This window comes from Brienomyrus brachyistius, chromosome 19, assembly GCF_023856365.1.
Source record: "Brienomyrus brachyistius isolate T26 chromosome 19, BBRACH_0.4, whole genome shotgun sequence".
Lineage (NCBI taxonomy): Eukaryota > Metazoa > Chordata > Actinopteri > Osteoglossiformes > Mormyridae > Brienomyrus > Brienomyrus brachyistius.
The window spans coordinates 7,309,451-7,328,038 of record NC_064551.1 but is presented as its reverse complement, the minus strand read 5'-3'; the positions used below and the strand labels follow the sequence as shown (position 1 = coordinate 7,328,038).

General features: G+C 43.5%; 1 protein-coding gene across 1 annotated transcript in view; it reads left to right on the top strand.

The window, feature by feature from the left end:
- The window catches only part of LOC125714596 (uncharacterized), a 272,791-nt gene that overhangs the window by 73,083 nt on the left and 181,120 nt on the right, over positions 1-18,588 (top strand). The window contains exons 33-37 of the mRNA XM_048985335.1: positions 184-374; positions 1,342-1,551; positions 2,052-2,162; positions 2,264-2,329; positions 2,425-2,601. Of these exons, the coding sequence (XP_048841292.1) occupies positions 184-374; positions 1,342-1,551; positions 2,052-2,162; positions 2,264-2,329; positions 2,425-2,601 (755 nt within the window). The remainder of the gene's footprint in view (positions 1-183; positions 375-1,341; positions 1,552-2,051; positions 2,163-2,263; positions 2,330-2,424; positions 2,602-18,588) is intronic.

Below are 18,588 nucleotides of genomic sequence, written 5' to 3'. Positions count from 1 at the left end.
TGTATCAGAAAAATTAAATGAATATTTCATTGTTTTTGCATGTACATACATAAATAATACATTATATATACACAGTACACACAAATATATGTGCACGTTCATTTCAAAGGTCAACAGTAACTATGAGGAGATTGTAATAAATTATATGTGTGTGTAAAATACTGTTATACATGCACTCTGCAGGTATGTTGATTCACATGCGGAGGTCTCACAGTCAAAAAGTGAGTCAGAAATTAGGCGGGAACTGATAGCTGCCCAGGATGACATCACCCATGACAACGAGCCTCAGAGCACTGAACCAGTGGGAGAGAGGAGTGAATCCCATCAGTGCAAGGATGAAATGGAAATGGAAGATTCCGGTGGCTCCTCTGGAGGTACAGGGTGTCTTGGGGCCTGACTCATCTCTGCACAGTCGTGCTCATATTCTGCTCAGGAACATATTACATGCTTCCCAGCAAAAGACTCATAAACACTGATCCAAATATGTTATTAGTTTTATTGTCACATGTATTTGGGGAACTCAGTGGAATTCTTGTGTCATGGTGCCTGGGGGCGGGTGCATGGGGGTTACAACCTTCAGCAGTGCAGACATAATAATAAATAAGTAGTGGGATATAGGAATGAGGTAGCTGCTGATGCAAGGTGTGCAAATGGACAATAATACAAAACATCAGTACTGAAAAAGTGCAGGTACGCCTATTATTTTTCACAGAGAAGGTAAAGTGCAGTTTCTGCTCTCTGGTGGCCACTAGGGGGCACTTCAATGGCCCCAGTGAAAACCCCCATCATACATGCTTGCAAAATTTCTTAAATTGACCAGATTATCCTCAACCTATTCCAGGGTAATAAATAGTAAATAGTTGCTTCTTAAAAAATATATGAACAATAAGTAGCCAGGCCTAAGAGTAAATGTAGAATTTGAAAAAAAAATTACATTCGGACTGACCTAAAATCTTTGTTCTGCAAACAAATTGATTTGAGCTATCTGTGACCTTATAAGTAACAATTATATCTCAAACAGTTCTGTACTTTTTCTAGTAAAATGAAGCAGATTTTCTCCAGTGATGATGTATACACTAAACCAGTCCTTGGGGATCCAAGGACAGCTGGTATTTTTACTGCTTCCCAACCTAGCCAATAAAAACAGCAAATACCTGGTTTAGGGGTGTTGGGATCTGGGAGGGAGCAAACATGTGGACTGTCTGGGATCCCCGAGGACTGGACTAAGAATCACCGCCATAATGACTGTTCTGGCAGAATCCGGAAAAAATGAAATAGATCCTACAACACAAAGATGTTATGATGTATGTTCTTACCCTGATCTAATGATCTTGTGTGAAGGTCATGCTCCGGAGGTCCTACAATCCCATGTTGATCCCACCAACATGGATATGAAGGAGAAGCCGATGGCTGCCCAGGATGGCAAAAGGCCAAACATCACCACCGACAGTGAGCTTCCTAGGAAGGACATTGATCCTGCAGATGAGGAGAGAGAATTGCATCAGAGGGTGTTTGTACCAGCACTGGAACATTCCACTGGCCTTTCTAGAGGTAAAGAGTGTCCTGGGGCCTCAGTAAACTCTACATGCAGACAGATAGTGTCCTCTAAAGCCAGGAGACAGGTGACCATGAGCACAATTTATAAACGTTAGATATTACAAGTATCCAGATCATAAGTATCAATTCTTTGAATTTTTAACTAACAGTTATATTTAAAATTGCTGCAATTTTGCTTGTATAATTAAACAGAAATTTCCAGAGAGTGAGAGTATATAAGTTAGGGCAGTGTTTCTCAACCCAGTCATTGGGGACCCACAGACAGATGGCATTTTTAACTCTTTCTCGGCTCCTAGCCAATCATGAACCAGGTTCAGGTGTGTTGGGATCTGGGAGGGAGCAAACATGTGGAATTTCTGGGATCCCCAAGGACTGGACTAAGAAACTCTGCCATAGGGACTGTTTCAGCAGAATCGGGAACAACTGAAATAAAACCTACAACACAGGGATGTTATGACGTATGTTCTTACGATGTCTAATGATCTTGTGTGAAGGTCATACTCCGGAGGTCCTACAGTCCAATGTTGATCCCACCAACGTGGATATGAAGGAGAAGTCGATGGCTGACCAGGATGGCAAATGCCCACGAAAAAGGCCCTCAGGAGGTAAAGGGTGTCTTGGGGCCTGAGTGAACTCCACATGCATGCAGACACTGGCCAGTCTGACTCATTGCTACAACTTACAGAAGATGGCAAATATTTTACAGAAAATTCAGCGTGTCCTTCATCTGGAGTACCCACAAACCCTAAGAAGATCAATTGTGCATCTTCATGTAAGCTGTCTGGTGCTACTTGTTAAAGGTTTGCATGTATATTTCCTGCTCAGAACAATTGTAAGTCATTTAAAATTTTGATTTCTTTTCCCCAGTAAAAATACATGTGCTGGTTGCTGGAGAAACTTTCCAGGCCCATGAAACCTTCATACAAAAGCTGAACCTGCAGATAGAGCTCTGCAGTGCAGAGAGCAGCAGCGTCATCCTGCTCTTCTGTCCTGTTGTTTCTCGGATTGGGACAGACATGGATGCAGCCATGGACAGAGTTACAGGTGAGTCAGGATTCAGTCTCTGCTGTATGTCACCTTTGTCCTAAAATCCAAAACAGCTATAACAGAAAGATAGTGTGTAGTCTCTCATCAGAGATGCTTTCATTTCTTAAAAAAAAAAAACATGTACTGTACTTTGTTCCTCGGTAAAGAATAGATCTCTCACCAGAAGCCAAATTTCAGCATTTTTTTGTGGTCATAAATGACTGTCTTTTTGTTAAATATGGAAAACATTTATTACTGTATAACCAATTTGACATTCACTCTTAAATCAAACCTCTTCATTTTATCTTATATTTTCAATGATCGCTGATCAGTATCAGCCAAGTATCACATGATTCCAGTCATCACCAATTGGTGATCGGCCCCAAATACCCTGATCAGAGCATCCCTGATTTAACCTGCATCATCACCATTTCTTTGCATTCTCGTCCTTCTCCACAACATCAATAATTGAGTATATTTCCCATTTTTTTCCTCACCAAATTTAGGATGTGTGACAAATCGCAGTGGGCAGTAACATTATCAGTCAGTGCACATGCTGACCTGTTTGGTTTCTTACTTCCACAGAAGACAAACCTGTCATCCTGGTGTTCATGCACCACTGTCACAGCCCCAGTCTCATGACCAACATCACAGTGCAACCGTCCAGGAGCAACATAGTGCAAGTCGTCCACTGCGCCTACCATGAAACTAAAGGGCTGCTGCGATGCCAGGAGAATGAGCAGGCAGTTGCTGAGGTAGAAGCGATACTGAAGAAATACTCTACAAATGAAGAAATAGACATATCACAGGGAAGCATGGATTAAACTACTAATTATTGTGCACACATGATTTTAATCAATCAATCAATTACACACAGTTTGTATTTGTCCTTTATAATTGCATGGCAGATTGCTCAGCCATCTGAAGTGCCGGCTTACTGACTAATAACCATTGGCAGCAGACATCTGAACTGCCTTATTGACCAGGAAAGGAAAATTTGAGGAAAGGAGCTTGTTGAAGTTCCATTATAATTGGGTGTCTGGCAAGGAAGATGACGGTGTAGTTATCCTGGTGGGCAGTTTAACTGTGTATACAGAACATTTCTTCTTAGCTTATAACCATGGGTAACACATGGTGTACATGTGAGAAGTCGAACTAACCATCAATCATAAAACTGTCTTGCAGTAGAACTTCTGTCCATGTGAAAATGGATTGTGTGAACAAAACAAAAATTAGGCTGCCCCCCCCCCCCCCGAAGTTTAAGGTTTATAGAAGTAGAGGCAGTGAAAAAAATGGTAACACTTAAAGCTGTAATCTGAAATGCATTATTGATACTTGTAGGACAATGGAACTGGGGTGGGGGGGGAATTATGGGGTTAATGTTTTGTCTTAGGCCTCATGCAAGAAAACGCTGTTGCATTCTGGGATTATGGTTAGGCCTTAGGCAAAAAGATGCTGTTATATTTGGGGATGTGGGAACAGCACGTCGTCCTACGCCTCGGGCCAGAGTGTGTTGTTGTTCTGGTAAAATTTGTAAGAGGAAGCATGCTGGAGAAAACATGCTGAACAGGCACCAGTCAAGGAGCCGTCCAAACTGGGAAGAGAGAATGTATCTGTTGGGCTTGTGAGGGAAGGCTGTCCTGCTAACGGGGAACAGCACATGGGCAGCTGGGAGGGGAGAATCCTGCTCTTATTCTGTTTGTGATCATTTGAGGTAATAATATGAGATACTTACCATCATTATAGGATATCACAGGTACACTTGTATAACCACTGTCAGGACAAGCAATATGTAACAATAGAATAGTAGGTAATTAGTAAATCATGTAATCATTATGTGTTACTTAGTCTAGGCGAGATTGGAGGTAGGAGGAGGAAATTCAAGGATGGATCATGCTTTATGGTCACCAATTGTGGAATAAGATCTTGCATGGGGGGGCTTTTGAAAGTATATAAGGGAGCACTTTTCTTTTGAGGGGTGTGCAAGCACTCGGGTTATGCGGACACTCTGTTGTGCTACTTTGCGTCATCATACTAATAAAGAAGATTTTATCTTACCAACCCTGAGTTATGGACTTATTTTTCTGTCTATAGCTAAGATATAAGAGGGTCGTTCGGAAATACATTTTTTCTTTCACATACCTTGATAAAGCATTACAGCATCTTCCACTAACAGTCAAAAGGCATTATGTCATCGATTAAGCTCCAGTGAAGCTCTCAACTGTAATGCACTATAGATACCTTCACAATACAGTATAAAGCATCCTTAATTCTTATACCTACCATTATACTGCATTGTGAAGGTGCATTATACATGAAAGCTTCATAAAGCATTCATAACGCATAATATAAACCTTGCCAGTGCTTTTGGGTGAGTTGCACATGAGACACTGTGTACAGCTTTCAACTTCTTCCACGTCCCAGAGGAAATAACAAAGCTAGTCCAAGCCTACTTCTGGTACCAACAGTTCTGCATCACAACACAGGACAATACCACTGCCTGGCAGCAGGTTGAGGTCTGCAAAATGGCAGGCTGCACCATCTCTCCCCTGGGCTTCACCATGGCAATGGAGCTCATTATTCAAGTGTCACGATGGGTGGTTGGTGGTGATTGTATGGAGTATGGGCTGCATCTTCCTCCAGTCAGGACATACATGGATGACATGATGACCATCACAACAACAAAAGCATGTGCCAAATGCATACTGGGTAATCTTCAGGAAAACATTGACCCAAGATTTTATTTTAACATTTATATTGGAAAGTTTTAATATTCATTGCTGATATATAAAAAAATTTAAAGATGTTACCCCATCATTCAATAATTTTCTGTAAATGAGCATTTCTTACACTTGTAGCAGTTGAGATAACCACAGAACCATGAAATATTAAAAATAAAAAATGTACATTTTATTGAAGCTGAGAAACACAAATATCTGTCAGTCTATGCATTTAAATATAGCAATATATTCACTGTATGGCAAAATTATAGCATGAACAAAATCAATCGCACATAAATGGTAGACGCAGAAAGGTAGTATTTTCTTAAATTTCATGTAGTCGAGGAATCAGAGATGCACAGCACTTCCGGAAGAGGTAGCCAGCAGGTATGCTTCCCCTGCATGGCCTGCAAGATGACAGCGCCTGTTCAACAGACCGGAGTTTGACAGACAGCTCTGACACGTGACAGCCGTTCCGTTCATAAGTACCTTTCATCTACCATTTAACTTTCGCTTTTGGTTAAACAGTGACATTAGGGCTACATGAAAAACGTCTCATTTGAAGCATAAGGGAACAAGGGAACAGGTCTTCGATTTGTTGCGACGAGAGAAAGGGGAAGTAAAACACAATAATCATGAACAGTCGGGTAAGCAACGTCCGTCATGGATTATATATTTTTTTAAATCAGTATTAGGCTATTGTAAGTTAACAGTGCAGATTTATCGTTTTATAAACTAAACTTAAATGCCATTAAATTGTAACAGAATAACAGGTTTTAAAAGTGAGTGTATGGTAAGAGTGTAAACTGCATTAAGACGAATCTCCCGAACTATAGCTGTACAGACATGGTTTGAAGCTAAGCACTAATAATATCACAGAAACTCAACCATTTTGTGTTTTAGAACATTTTGTTCTAAAATTACCCTTATTGTGTCACGACAATTTGAAGAATTAAAGGCTATGAAATCTTTACCATTTAACCATGGACGTGGGGAATGGTTTCACTTTCAATTTAACAGATGGATGTGCAGAATCTGTTTGAAAACATCAAGTTCATTTCTGAAGAAGCTGCGCACAGAATCAGTGGTAAGTCAGAAGCGGGATATGGTGGTCTCTAGTCAGGTAGTCTACTTGTACGGGTATATCATGTGTTAGTTTTGTAAAGAAACCGAAACACGGTTAAATCACTCCCGCTGAAAATGTGTTATGCACGCATAGGCATAACATTACGGTATCAGCTCGCGTTTAGGAAAATAAGACTCTAAGCGAACGCCCTGCGGTGTGTTGGCGACTATCCAGGGTTGTTTCCTGCGTGTGTTCATTGTTCTCGGGACAGGCTGCGGTCTCCCAGCGACCCCAGTTCGGATTAAACGGTTTCAGTAAACGGATGGATGGATGGACTCTAAGCGATCGCGCATAAGAAACGGGTTAATACTAATCTGTGCGAAGTATAGGATGTACTTGTATACAATTAATTTTTTACTTTCCCCATAATGTATAAACAAGTCATATAGCATCTGAAAGGCAACGCCCAAGGCTATGTTCAGGTTAATATGTGTTAAACTGTACCATTTTCAAGAAGATAACAATTTTGTGTTACATGAGCCAAGTTTGACAGACCATTTCTTAGAATTTTCCCATATTGTATAAAAAGTCTTCTGAAAGTTCTAAAAGGCAAGATCCAAGACTATTTCCAGTTAAAATTTGCTCAACATTATAGTACTATTTTCAACATAATGTACTGTGAAATTCATATATTTTTTAAGCCAAGTTTGACAGGCCTTAAGCATTTCCCATAATGCATCAACAAATAGGCGTATCAGTGGGATTCTGGAAATCTTCACAACATACCTTCCACCGTCTGACTATATCCCCATTTGTAAACAGCATGGCTGAGGTCCTGCTTCCCCCTCCTGATGCGGATTATATTTTTCTCCTTCAGAGGCAGTACCTTATGATCCAGATATTCTCTCATTAACAAGGGAGGACCTTAATGAACTCCTGCCAGGTGGACGTAATTTTCAAGTTCGGAGACAGATCATGGGTGTCATCAATGCGTTTTTACAGGTAAACCGTGTTAAATAACAAAACATTTTATTGTAGCGATGTTTTTACTGTAATTTGCTTTAAAAGCAGTTAAAATCATAGACATTTTGTAGACTAGACCCTTCAACTATCAGAACTTGCATGTCATCTGCCATCTCACCTCTAGTGTAAGAATCACTGAATCTCTTACCTTGTCAGTCTTAAGACCGTACACACAAACAAAAAACTGGACCAGCACTTAGATTATTGTAATAAAGCCACAAAATTCTAATAATAAATGTGAATATAATAAGTGTAATTGTATGAATGATTTAATAGTTTGTGTAAGAGGGGCTGGCTCAGACACCCCCCACATGTGCCTGAGATGTAATACTTGCATTTAGTTTATCCTGATTTTGTGTTTATTACTTTCTTAATGTGGTCACATTTTGATTTGATTTTGTGAATTTTCCTTTGATTAACTTGATGTGTTTTTTTCTGCTACAAAGGAACAAGCCGGACAAAGTATGGATTCAGTCCCAGCTGATGTCATGAGTAAGTTGCCTAAGGAAATGTGTTTGTTATGTTCCAACTTCATGATGTGTAAAGGTTGTCTTAGGGGATTGTATTGCAGTAAGTGACAAGGAGTGCTAATATCAGTGATCAGCACTAAGCAGGCCGGCCTGCAGGTCAGTGTGATCAGTCTAATGCAGAGGACAGTTTTAGCTTCTGCGCAGTTACAGGTGGAAGTCAGTACTACAGTATGGAGGAAACGCAGCATTTCATTTCTGAAAATTACAAAATGAATGCAGAGGCTGTTAGGGATTGAACCACAGGGGTATTTGTTGTACAGTGTATTTACAGAATAGTTTTAACAAAATACAGTTTCATTTGTCAGGTGGCCACTGGGGATCACTGCTCATTGGATACAGTATCATCCCTTCTACAGTATATGCAGGTACACTATACGGACAAAAGTATTGGGACACCTGGCCATTACATCCACAGCCACTGATGTTGGAAATGAAGGGCTGGCTTGCAATCTCCATTCTAATTCATCCCAAGGACATTTAGGGGGTGGGGGGTGGTTGAGGTCAGGGTCCTGTGCAGGCCAGTCACCTTCTCCCACACCAGACTCACCCAACAGTGTCTTTATGGACCTTTCCATGAAGTGCCTGTCTACAGGTGCCTGTCGCTGGGGTTAATGCCAGAGGAAGTGTGGAACTCTGCGGTTATTGAGTCAACAGAGCTTTGGCGACTTATGCTCTATGCACCTCAGCACTCGGCAAACTCTGTTACTGTATGTGGTCTGCCGCTTTGTGGCTGACCACTGTCATTTCCAAACACTTCTACTTTGCAGTAATACCACTTACAGTTGACTGTGGAAAGAAATTTCACAAACTGACTTATTGCGAAGGTGGCCTCCCATGACAGTGCCACTCTAGAATTCACTCTCTTTCACAAATGTATGTAAATCTGACTGCATGCCTAGGTGCTCGATTTTATGCACCTGTTGCAGTGGGTCTGAATGAAACAAATGAATTCAATGAGCAAGAGGTGTGTCCCAATACTTTCGTTCTTACAGTGTATGTCTTTACAAAACTAGTTTGGCAGCATTTTTTGCCATCCCTCCCGTTTTGCAATGTAACAGGGTTAGGTCTTGGTATGAATGTCTATGGCTGTCAGTAAGAATTACATCTGGAAGAGCTGAAGTTTCACTAATAAAGAAGTTTCTACAAGTGCGGGTGTGTACAATAGGGACTGTTTCAACAGAATAGGAGAAAACTGAAATAAAACCTAAACAGGTTATGTAAAAGCAAACAGGTTATGTTTGTACTTGGGATATCCATGATCTGTCAGCCAATTCCTGTTGGCAAAAATCCAAGTGTTGTCAGTACTTGAAGGTGTATAGGAACAGCATGGTTTTATAATGTAGGTCATTCAGGAGCAAGACCAGTTCATCACACAATTCCACTAGAATCACTTATGGCATTTAAGACAGCTGATAAATCATAAACCATTATAGGGGAAAAAAAATCATTGTGATTATTGTGATTACTCAATCATTGTGATTATTGTGATTACTCAATCATTGTGATTATTGTGATTACTCAATCATTGTGATTATTGTGATTACTCAATCATTGTGATTATTGTGATTACTCAGTCATTATGATTACTCATTCCCTTCGTATTTGGCCACGCGCAATGTCCTCTATCAAAGCTAAATACGCCATGATGATGCTGTCTATTACATACTCATTACATGTGGGTGCACACACATTGGTTCCTGCTTGCTATGACTTTTCAGTATGTACACCTCTAACTTATATTGTACTCAATAAATATATTGATGTATAAAGGCATTCATTTAAATCAATTAATGGGGTTTCACTCAGCACAAATGTTGAATTTCTTGTAAGATGTAATTTATATTACATCTCAGATATACAGTAATATACAGTCCTGGTCAGAAATAGCACCCATCAATTGTTAGTACAGAATGTAGAATATCCTCAGAAATAAATGCATATAAACCACTTTTGTATAATCAGAATATTAAAGAAAATACTGAAAGTTATTGAACAACAACAAAAACAAAAATTGTCATACATAGACATATATAGACATAAAATACGCTGGCACCCATTTCATTATTTTAAATTCTTTCCTCAAAGGAATTAGGTAACAAATAAGATTCATCTGTGATTAATCTTTAGTGTTCACATAACCTGAATTAAGCAATGAGTGATTGTCTTACTGCATAAAATGGGGCTGAATGCTTCCAGGTTCTTTTTCACAAGTGAGCTGTCTGAGAGCATTAGAACTGCTATTATAAAAAAACAATTTCAGGGGTTTCCAGGCAATCATCAAAGAACCTGAAATCCTCTGGGACCCGGGTTCGAGTCTCCGCCTGGGTCACATGTGTGTGGAGTTTGCATGTTCTCCCCATGTCGTCGTGGGGTTTCCTCCGGGTACTCCGGTTTCCCCCCACAGTCCAAAAACATGCTGAGGCTAATTGGAGTTGCTAAATTGCCCGTAGGTGTGCATGTATGAGTGAATGGTGTGTGAGTGTGCCCTGCGATGGGCTGGCCCCCCATCCTGGGTTGTTCCCTGCCTCGTGCCCATTGCTTCCGGGATAGGCTCCGGACCCCCCGTGACCCAGTAGGATAAGCGGTTTGGAAAATAGATGGATGTATGGAACAGTCTGTATAATTATCAAGAAATTTCACAGTTACCAAGCTGTTAAGACACTTTCAGCACATGGTTCTAAGAAGAAACTCAGTGAGTGAAGGGGATCACCAAGGCATTTTAGAGCGAAATGGGTTAGCCACTGAAATAAAAACTAGTAAAATTAATGGTAAATGCACCTTAGTGCATTACTGCAGCTCTCTAAATGAAACAAACTTGGTCCTCTTTTAGTGGACTGGAAAGAGAAAGAGAACTCTGTCCTCCTTGTATTCACATTGCCCATTTCCTAAAGCACTTGGTTCACTTTCTGGAGCACTTCATCTTCTATGTGGTCTCCACCATTTCACGTTCACACTTTGTGCTTCTGGATGCAAAACTGATCATGAAGTCATATCATCCTCAAAAATACATAAATGATTGTGAGAATGACCCATATTTTAATTTTTGCTTAATGGTTTAACTTTAACCTGTGATTGATACATGTATTGATTATGTTTTTGAACTTCAGGTCATTTTTCATTTTTCAGGTCATGTTTCCTATGATATTCTGACATCAACAAGGGAGGATCTTAATAAACTCCTGCCAGGTGTCTGTAATTTTCAAGTTCGAAGTCACATCATGGGTCGCATCAAAGTGTTTTTACAGGTAAACCACATTAAGTAACAAAGCATTATATTGTAGGCATATTTTTGCTGTAATTTGCATAAAAACAGTTTAAATCATACGCATTTTGCAGACCCTGCAGACTATATGAACTTTTCATCTCCTCTTTAATGTCTGAATTACTGAATCATTTAACTTGTCAGTCTTAACACCATCTACAAAATAAACTGGACTGTGCAGAGAACTTTTGAACAGCAGATGCTCAAAGATAAAAGGGGCACCCAGTCCCTTAAGATTATTGTAATAAGGCCACAAAACTCCAATAATAAATATGAGTATAGTAAGTGTAATTGTATGAATAATTAAAAATATATATGTAAGAGGGGCTGGCTCAGACCCCCCCAGCCCCCACATGTGCCTGAGATGTAATACTTGCATTTAGTTTATCCTGTTTTTGTGTCTATTCTAATATTGTACTATTCTAATATATTCTATATTCTAATATGTTCTAATGTATTCACCATTTGATTTTGTGAATTTTCCTTTGAGTAATTGAATGTGTTCTTCATGTTACGAAGGAACAATCCAGACAAAGTATGGATTCAATCCCAGGAGATGTCATGAGTAAGTTGTCTAAGAAAATATGTGTCACGCCCGGCTCGTCCGCTCCTCCTGTGTGCCACGCCCCCTACTTACCCGCGTGTGTTTCCCGAATTGTACCCAGCTGTTTCCTTTTGCTTTCAATCAGTCTTGTGTATTTAAGTCCTGGTCTCCCCAGTTTGCTTTGTCTGTCATTGATGTTAGTTGGCGTTCCATGTCTCCTGCTCCCGGTGTATTGATTAAACCCTCGTTAATCCCCGTATTCCGCTTGCCTGCATCTTGCTTACCCGCTCTGCCCGCTATCGCCGAACGCTTCCCGTGACAGAATGACAGACCGCAAGAAAAGCAAGCGGGCAAGAAGGCTTCGGAAAGAGCCGGAGATCCAGCTTGGAGCCTGCACGCTAGCCAGGCTATGGCTCCCGTCTGAGGACGAGGAGGAGGCACCCCTCCTTCTCGCGGACTACGCCCGGAGAAGACCAGTCCTCTTACCACCCCTGGAGCAGTACCATTATCGGCCGGAACGCCTGGACAATTGGGGGGGAATCCGGAAGGGTAGAGACGCCATCTCGCGTGTGCCCCGTATGCCGGCTAGGGCCACCTTCATCATGCCTAAACCGGACGATCCTGCCCCATGTCCAGTGGCAGCCACCCCGGAGGCGTACACCACGCCTCTCCCAGGGAGGAAGGCTGCCCTGGCGAACCAGTTTTTTACCCTCCAGGGTTTATTCATAAGGGTAATGGAACGGCCGACAGCCCCAGGAGACCGGAGGATTGAGGCTCTCGTTGCGCGTTTGAGGCGAGGCTTTGACGCGTTTACGCCCGCCTCTGGTCCGGAAGTACTCGAGGGCTTGGCGGAGGACCTCCGACAGCTGCTCCTGCTCCAGAGCGCGTCGGTCCCCGCGCTGGAACAGCCGCCATTGCCGGCGGACCCCGCTCCCGTGCAGCCGCCATTGCCGGCGGACCCCGCTCCCGTGCAGCCGCCATTGCCGGCGGACCCCGCTCCCGTGCAGCCGCCATTGCCGGCGGACCCAGCTCCCGTGCAGCCGCCGCTGCCTGCGCAGCCGCCTTCGCTGCCTGCGCAGCCGCCTTCGCTGCCTGCGCAGCCGCCTCTGCAGCCGCCCCCACTGCAGCCGCCTGCAGCTCCCGGGCAGGCGCCCCCACTGCAGCCACCTGCAGCTCCCGTCAGCGCTCCAGTTCCTGACCGCGCTCCAGTCCCTGCAGAGGCGCCCCCTCTGCAGCCGCCTGCTGCAGCTCCCGGGCAGGCGCCCCCTCTGCAGCCGCCTGCTGCAGCTCCCGGGCCGGCGCCCCCTCTGCAGCCGCCTGCTGCAGCTCCCGGGCCGGCGCCCCCTCTGCAGCCGCCTGCTGCAGCTCCCGGGCCGGCGCCCCCTCTGCAGCCGCCTGCTGCAGCTCCCGGGCCAGCGCCCCCCCTACAGCCAGACCGCGTTCCTGTCCCTGACCGCGTTCCTGTCCCTGACCGCGTTCCTGTCCCTGACCGCCCGGCAGCAGCTCCAGAGGCATTCCCTCTGCCTGTTAACCCTGTCCCTGGCCCCGCTCCTGTCCCTGGCCCCGCTCCTGTGACCCCTGGTCCCTCGCCCCGGCAGCGTCGACCCCGACCTAGGGTCGGCCTGTCTGTGTCCCGCAGGGGAAGGGGACACAGACGCAGGGCTGGGGTCCCGCCCGCCCTGCCCCCTGGCTCGCCCTGCCTCGCCTGCGCTGGGGCTCGGTTGGCGCCTGCGGGTCCTGGCCCTCCGGGTCGGCTGTCGCCTGCGGGTCCCCCTCCGATGCCTCGTCGCCCTGCCTCGCTCCCCCCTCCGGTGCCTGGTCGGTCGCCTGGGGGTTCCCCGACGGCGGCTCCTCGGTCGCCTGCGGGGCCCCTACCTGCGGCTCGTCGGAGGACGTCGCCGCCTGCGGCGGCTCCCCCCCTCGCCTTACCTTCGCCCTGGCCCCTTCCAGCTCCCTCGTCCCCTTCCCTGGTGCTCCCTCCTGCTCCCTCCCTGGCCCCTCCGCGGGTCAAAATTCAGATTTATCAGAACTGATGGACATACATTCCCCTGGGAAATGCGTGTTTGTGCATGAGCCTGAGGTCCTGCGTTGGATTAAAATTAAGTGACCGGTGGTCATTGTTGACACACCACAGCACACAACAATGAACACAGCAATGTGTCCTCTGCGTTTAACCAATATGTGATATAGCAGGGAGCAGCTAATTCAGCACCTGGAGAGCAGTGCCTTGCTGGTTGGGGATTTGAACCAGCAATTTTTCAATTACAAGTGTGCTTCCATAAATGTTAAGGCATCACTGCCACAATGATGGTATGCTAAGGAATCCCCATGGCAGCAGAGGGACACCTTGTGAATTCTCATCTTGGCTAAATGGTTCAGTTCTTTTTGTTCATTGACTGGTTTGTTTGTTTGATTAAAAGACTCATCCAGCTGTTTAACATTAACATCAGTGATGTATGGATGATTATAAGAGATTGACCAATCAACACACAAGAAGAACTCAGTACTTAAGTGAAATCCGTGTCCTTATAAGTGAAATGGCAGTTTATGAATCCCTTTCTAGCTCGAAGTGTTTTCTCTGACATGGATTATCTAGTCACCCTAGTGACCTTACCATTAAATCGTAATGGAATGACAGAACTTAGTAGTAAATAGTAGTATACAATACATGTAAAATGCATTAGATCAAATCTCCTGACCCAACTGTACAGAAATGATTCAAAACTACAAACAAGATCTCAGAAATACATCCATCCATTTTCCAAACCTCTTATCCTACTGGGTTGTGGGGGGTCTGGAGCCTATCTTGGAAGCAATGGGCACGAGGCAGGGAACAACCGAGGATGGGGGGCCAGCCCATTGCAGGGCACACTCACACACCTATGGGCAATTTAGTAACTCCAATTAGCCTCAGCATGTTTTTGGACTGTGGGGGGGAAACCGGAGTACCTGGAGGAAACCCCACGACGACATGGGGAGAACATGCAAACTCCACACAGATGTGACCCAGGCGGAGACTCGATCCCGGGTCCCAGAGGTGTGAGGCGACAGTGCTAACCACTGCACCACCATGCCGCCCCCGCTCTGAAATACACAACCATCTATATGTTGTTCTAAAACACCCTGTAATGTTTCATGACACCTTGAAGAAATGAAGGTTATGAAAACTTTACCATACAAAACTGGAACATGGCGAATGGCTTCACTTTCAGTTTAACAGAAGAATATGCAGAATCTGTTTGAACATATTTCAGAAGAAGCTGCGCACAAGCTAAGTGGTAAATCTGCCATGGGAGATGATGGGCTCTACACTGGTACACGTCTATCATATATACCATTTTAAACAGACTGAATTTAAAAATACAGACACACACAGAAACACAGACTATATTCTTTATGGTCAGCAAGGGTTGGAGCAGAGACAGGAAATGTAGTTGGGACCAGCAGGGTCCATCTTTCTTGCTATCGTGTCCTTGCTCTGTTGTTTTAAATATATACTTACTTGGTAATCGGTCTCTTAATAAGAGTCTGTCCAGGGTTGTATAATTCTTCCTATTTGCAGCCAAGTGTGTCTGTGTCAGTGTCCCTTGTAGTGGACTGGCATCCTGCCCACTGAGTTTCCTGACTTGTCCCTCAGATGTCCTGCAGTATCCACTGCTGAAGCAGTCATGGTAGATGGTTGATAAGATGAAATTTTTGACAATATTAGACCAGCTACAGAGATACCTATGTTGTGTTTTTAAATGGCGGATTATATTTTTCTCCTTCAGAGGCGGCTCCTTATGATCCAGATATTCTGACATCAACAACAGAGAACCTTAATAAACTTCTACCAGGTGACCATAATATTCAAGTTCAAAGTCACATCATGGGTTTCATCAAAGAGTTTTTACAGGTAAACCATATTAACAAAACTCTGTATTGTAGGCACGTTTCTGCTGTAATTTGCTTTAAAAACAGTTGTTTCACCTCTAGTGTCAGAATTACTGAATCACTTTTCTCGTCAGTCTCAACCTCATCCACAAAAACAAGCCGGACCATACAGAGGCTTTGTGAGCAGCAGGTGCCCAGAGTTTAAAAGGGGCATCATAACCTTTAAAGCTCACACACAAGTTCACATCCCAGTATCTTATGATTTTTGTAATAAAGCCAAAGTTCTTCCCTATAGTTTATTTTGCTTTTGTACTTTTTACTTTCATAATGTGTTCACATTTTTATTTGGTTTTATGAATTTTGCTTTGATTGATCTGAGATTTTCTTTCTGCTTTGAAGAAGCAAACTGGACAAAGTACAGATTCAAGCCCAGATGCCATGAGTAAGTTGCCTGACAAAATCTGTTTGTTGTATTACAACTTAATTATGTGCAACAGTATGAATTGCAGTAAGTACCACAACAAATGTTAATATAAGTGATCAGCAACTGTGGTGAAAAAACAACCAATGTCATAAAAATTCCAGGTGTCCCAAATTTTGTACATATAATGTATGCCCTAGCAAAACCTTGTAGTTTGACCAGTTTTCCTTCCAAATCGGTTTAGGTCTGGGTACGAATATCTATGGTCATAAGTAAGAATTACATTGGGAACAGTTAAAGTTTTACTGATTAAATGAAGTAGAAGTTTCTTTATCCTAGAACAAAGTTCTCCACTTCGGGTCCCGGAGGGCCAGTTTGTGACACAATTTGCAGGTTTCCCTGCTCAACCACACATTATTCAAGTGCCCGATTTAGTAGGTATGTCTGAGCAGGGAAACCTGCAAACTGTGTTGCAGTCTGGCCCTCCAGGACCGGAACTGGGGAACCCTGTCCTAGGGATTCACAGCAAAGAGCAAAACTGTAATAATCCCTGCAACACACAGTGGTTATCATGTTTGTTCTAATCTTACTCTAACCCTCTCATGTGAAGGTCTTGCTCCTGAGATCCCACAGTCCAACGGCCTTTGCACTGAGTCGGATAAAAAGCAGCAACACCTGACTACCCTGGATACCAGTAAGCCAAACAACACCAATAACAGCCAGCTTCCCGGGACTGATCCTGCAGGAGAGGAGAGTGAATCTGATCCAAGGGAAACTGTACCAGCAGCAGATTATTTCAGTGGCGCCTCTGGAGGTAAAGGGGGTCTTGGGGACTGAAGGCTAATTCATACTTCACTTTTCTGCATGTGATTTTAGTTGCAGATGAGGGGATGTAATATAAAGTTTGTCATTAGGTGTTTGCCGAGGACAACTGCAATCGGTGCGCGCCAAGCCCAGATTTTTATGTCTAGCTGAAACGTTGCACATGCATGCAAATGGACCACATATGTGCAAGACAATTGATTAGATATTCCCAGTAGGTGGCAACGTGGACTTTCACATATCAGCTGTCAACGACGAAAGAGTAGAGTAGAATAGTTGTTGTTGTAGTAGTTATGGTGAGCAGCTGAATGAGGAAGGTCGGAGGTACCCGCATATCTAATTTTTCAAACTGTCAGGAAATTATACCGAGGTATACAATAATTTAAAAAGCAGTGCTATTCCAGCACTTTGAAATCTTGCCAATAGAAGTCGCCGAATGAGGGGGTTGTGGGGTTGGATTTTGTCGTAAGTATTTCAAAATACTGTGGTATGACTTATTACTATAATACTGCCCAAGCCTTGACTAATAAGTTTTTAAAACTGTTAAAAATTGTGTAGCAGTTTTAAGATACTGCTTGTATTTCTGTTTTGTTGCAATACAAATGCCCTGTCCTGGTCTGCTGGAATATCACTGCTGTATGCAAGCAATGACAGCAAACATCCACATTCACAGCCAAATGTATTACGAACACAAGCTGCTGCGTGGACGACCATCCCCAGCCCAATAGCGCATGAAAGCACACATGGAAAAGAGAAGTTTGATCCAGGCTTCAGTAAAGTCTACACACATACAGTCACTGGCCGCTCTGGCTTGTGGACAGGTGGCTATGACCACAAAGTGTACAAAGATAAATATTCCAAGTAATGGGATCATAACCACTAATCCGAAAATGCATTTTAGCAGTGGAAAGCATTGCTGCAGTATAGTGGAAGGTAACATTTTGTTATTGTAGGGGGCCACTGGGGGTCATTTGTGTTTGTATGTAGTTGAATGTTTCATGCATATTTTTTGCAAAAGTTGCTAGTTTTACCAGATACTCCTCCATCTTTTTCAAAGTCATGGTCTAAATAAATAATTGCTTTACAGGAAGTGTTGGTATAAGAGACCTACAATAAGTAGCTAGGCCTTATAATAGATGTAGAATCTGAAAGAAATATTTTTAGACTGGCCTAAAATCATAACCCTGCAAAATTCCTGGTTTGCGTTTTGTTACAAATGTCTATGGTGTTATTGTCACGGGACGCCCGCGATCGCTGGGTGAGCGTACAGGAAGGCGAGCGAGCAGGAACAAGTAAGCGGGCAAAGTAAGGGAAAACGGGGTTTAATCGTAGGACTCAGGGCAGGAAACATCAGACACTGACTAACATCAATGACAGACAACGGGTTAGTACAAATCAGGAACTTAAATACATGGAACAAGGCAGCAGGAAACAAGACACGACTGGGCACGATCAGGAAATCACACGTGGGTAATTAGGGGGCGTGGCACACACGAGGAGCGGACGAGCCGGGCATGACAGTTATGAGTAAAACTTATATTTTTAATCGCTGAAGTTTTACTCATAAAATGCAGTGTAAGTCTCTATAGTGACAATGTCCACCAAGGGAGTATTTCAAGAGAATCGGACACAAAACAAATAAACCCTGCACATATGCCATAACCCCAGCTCACCAGCCAAGTGCCCGATTTAGTAGGTATGTCTGAGCAGGGAAATCTGCAAACGGTGTTGCAGTCTGGTCCTC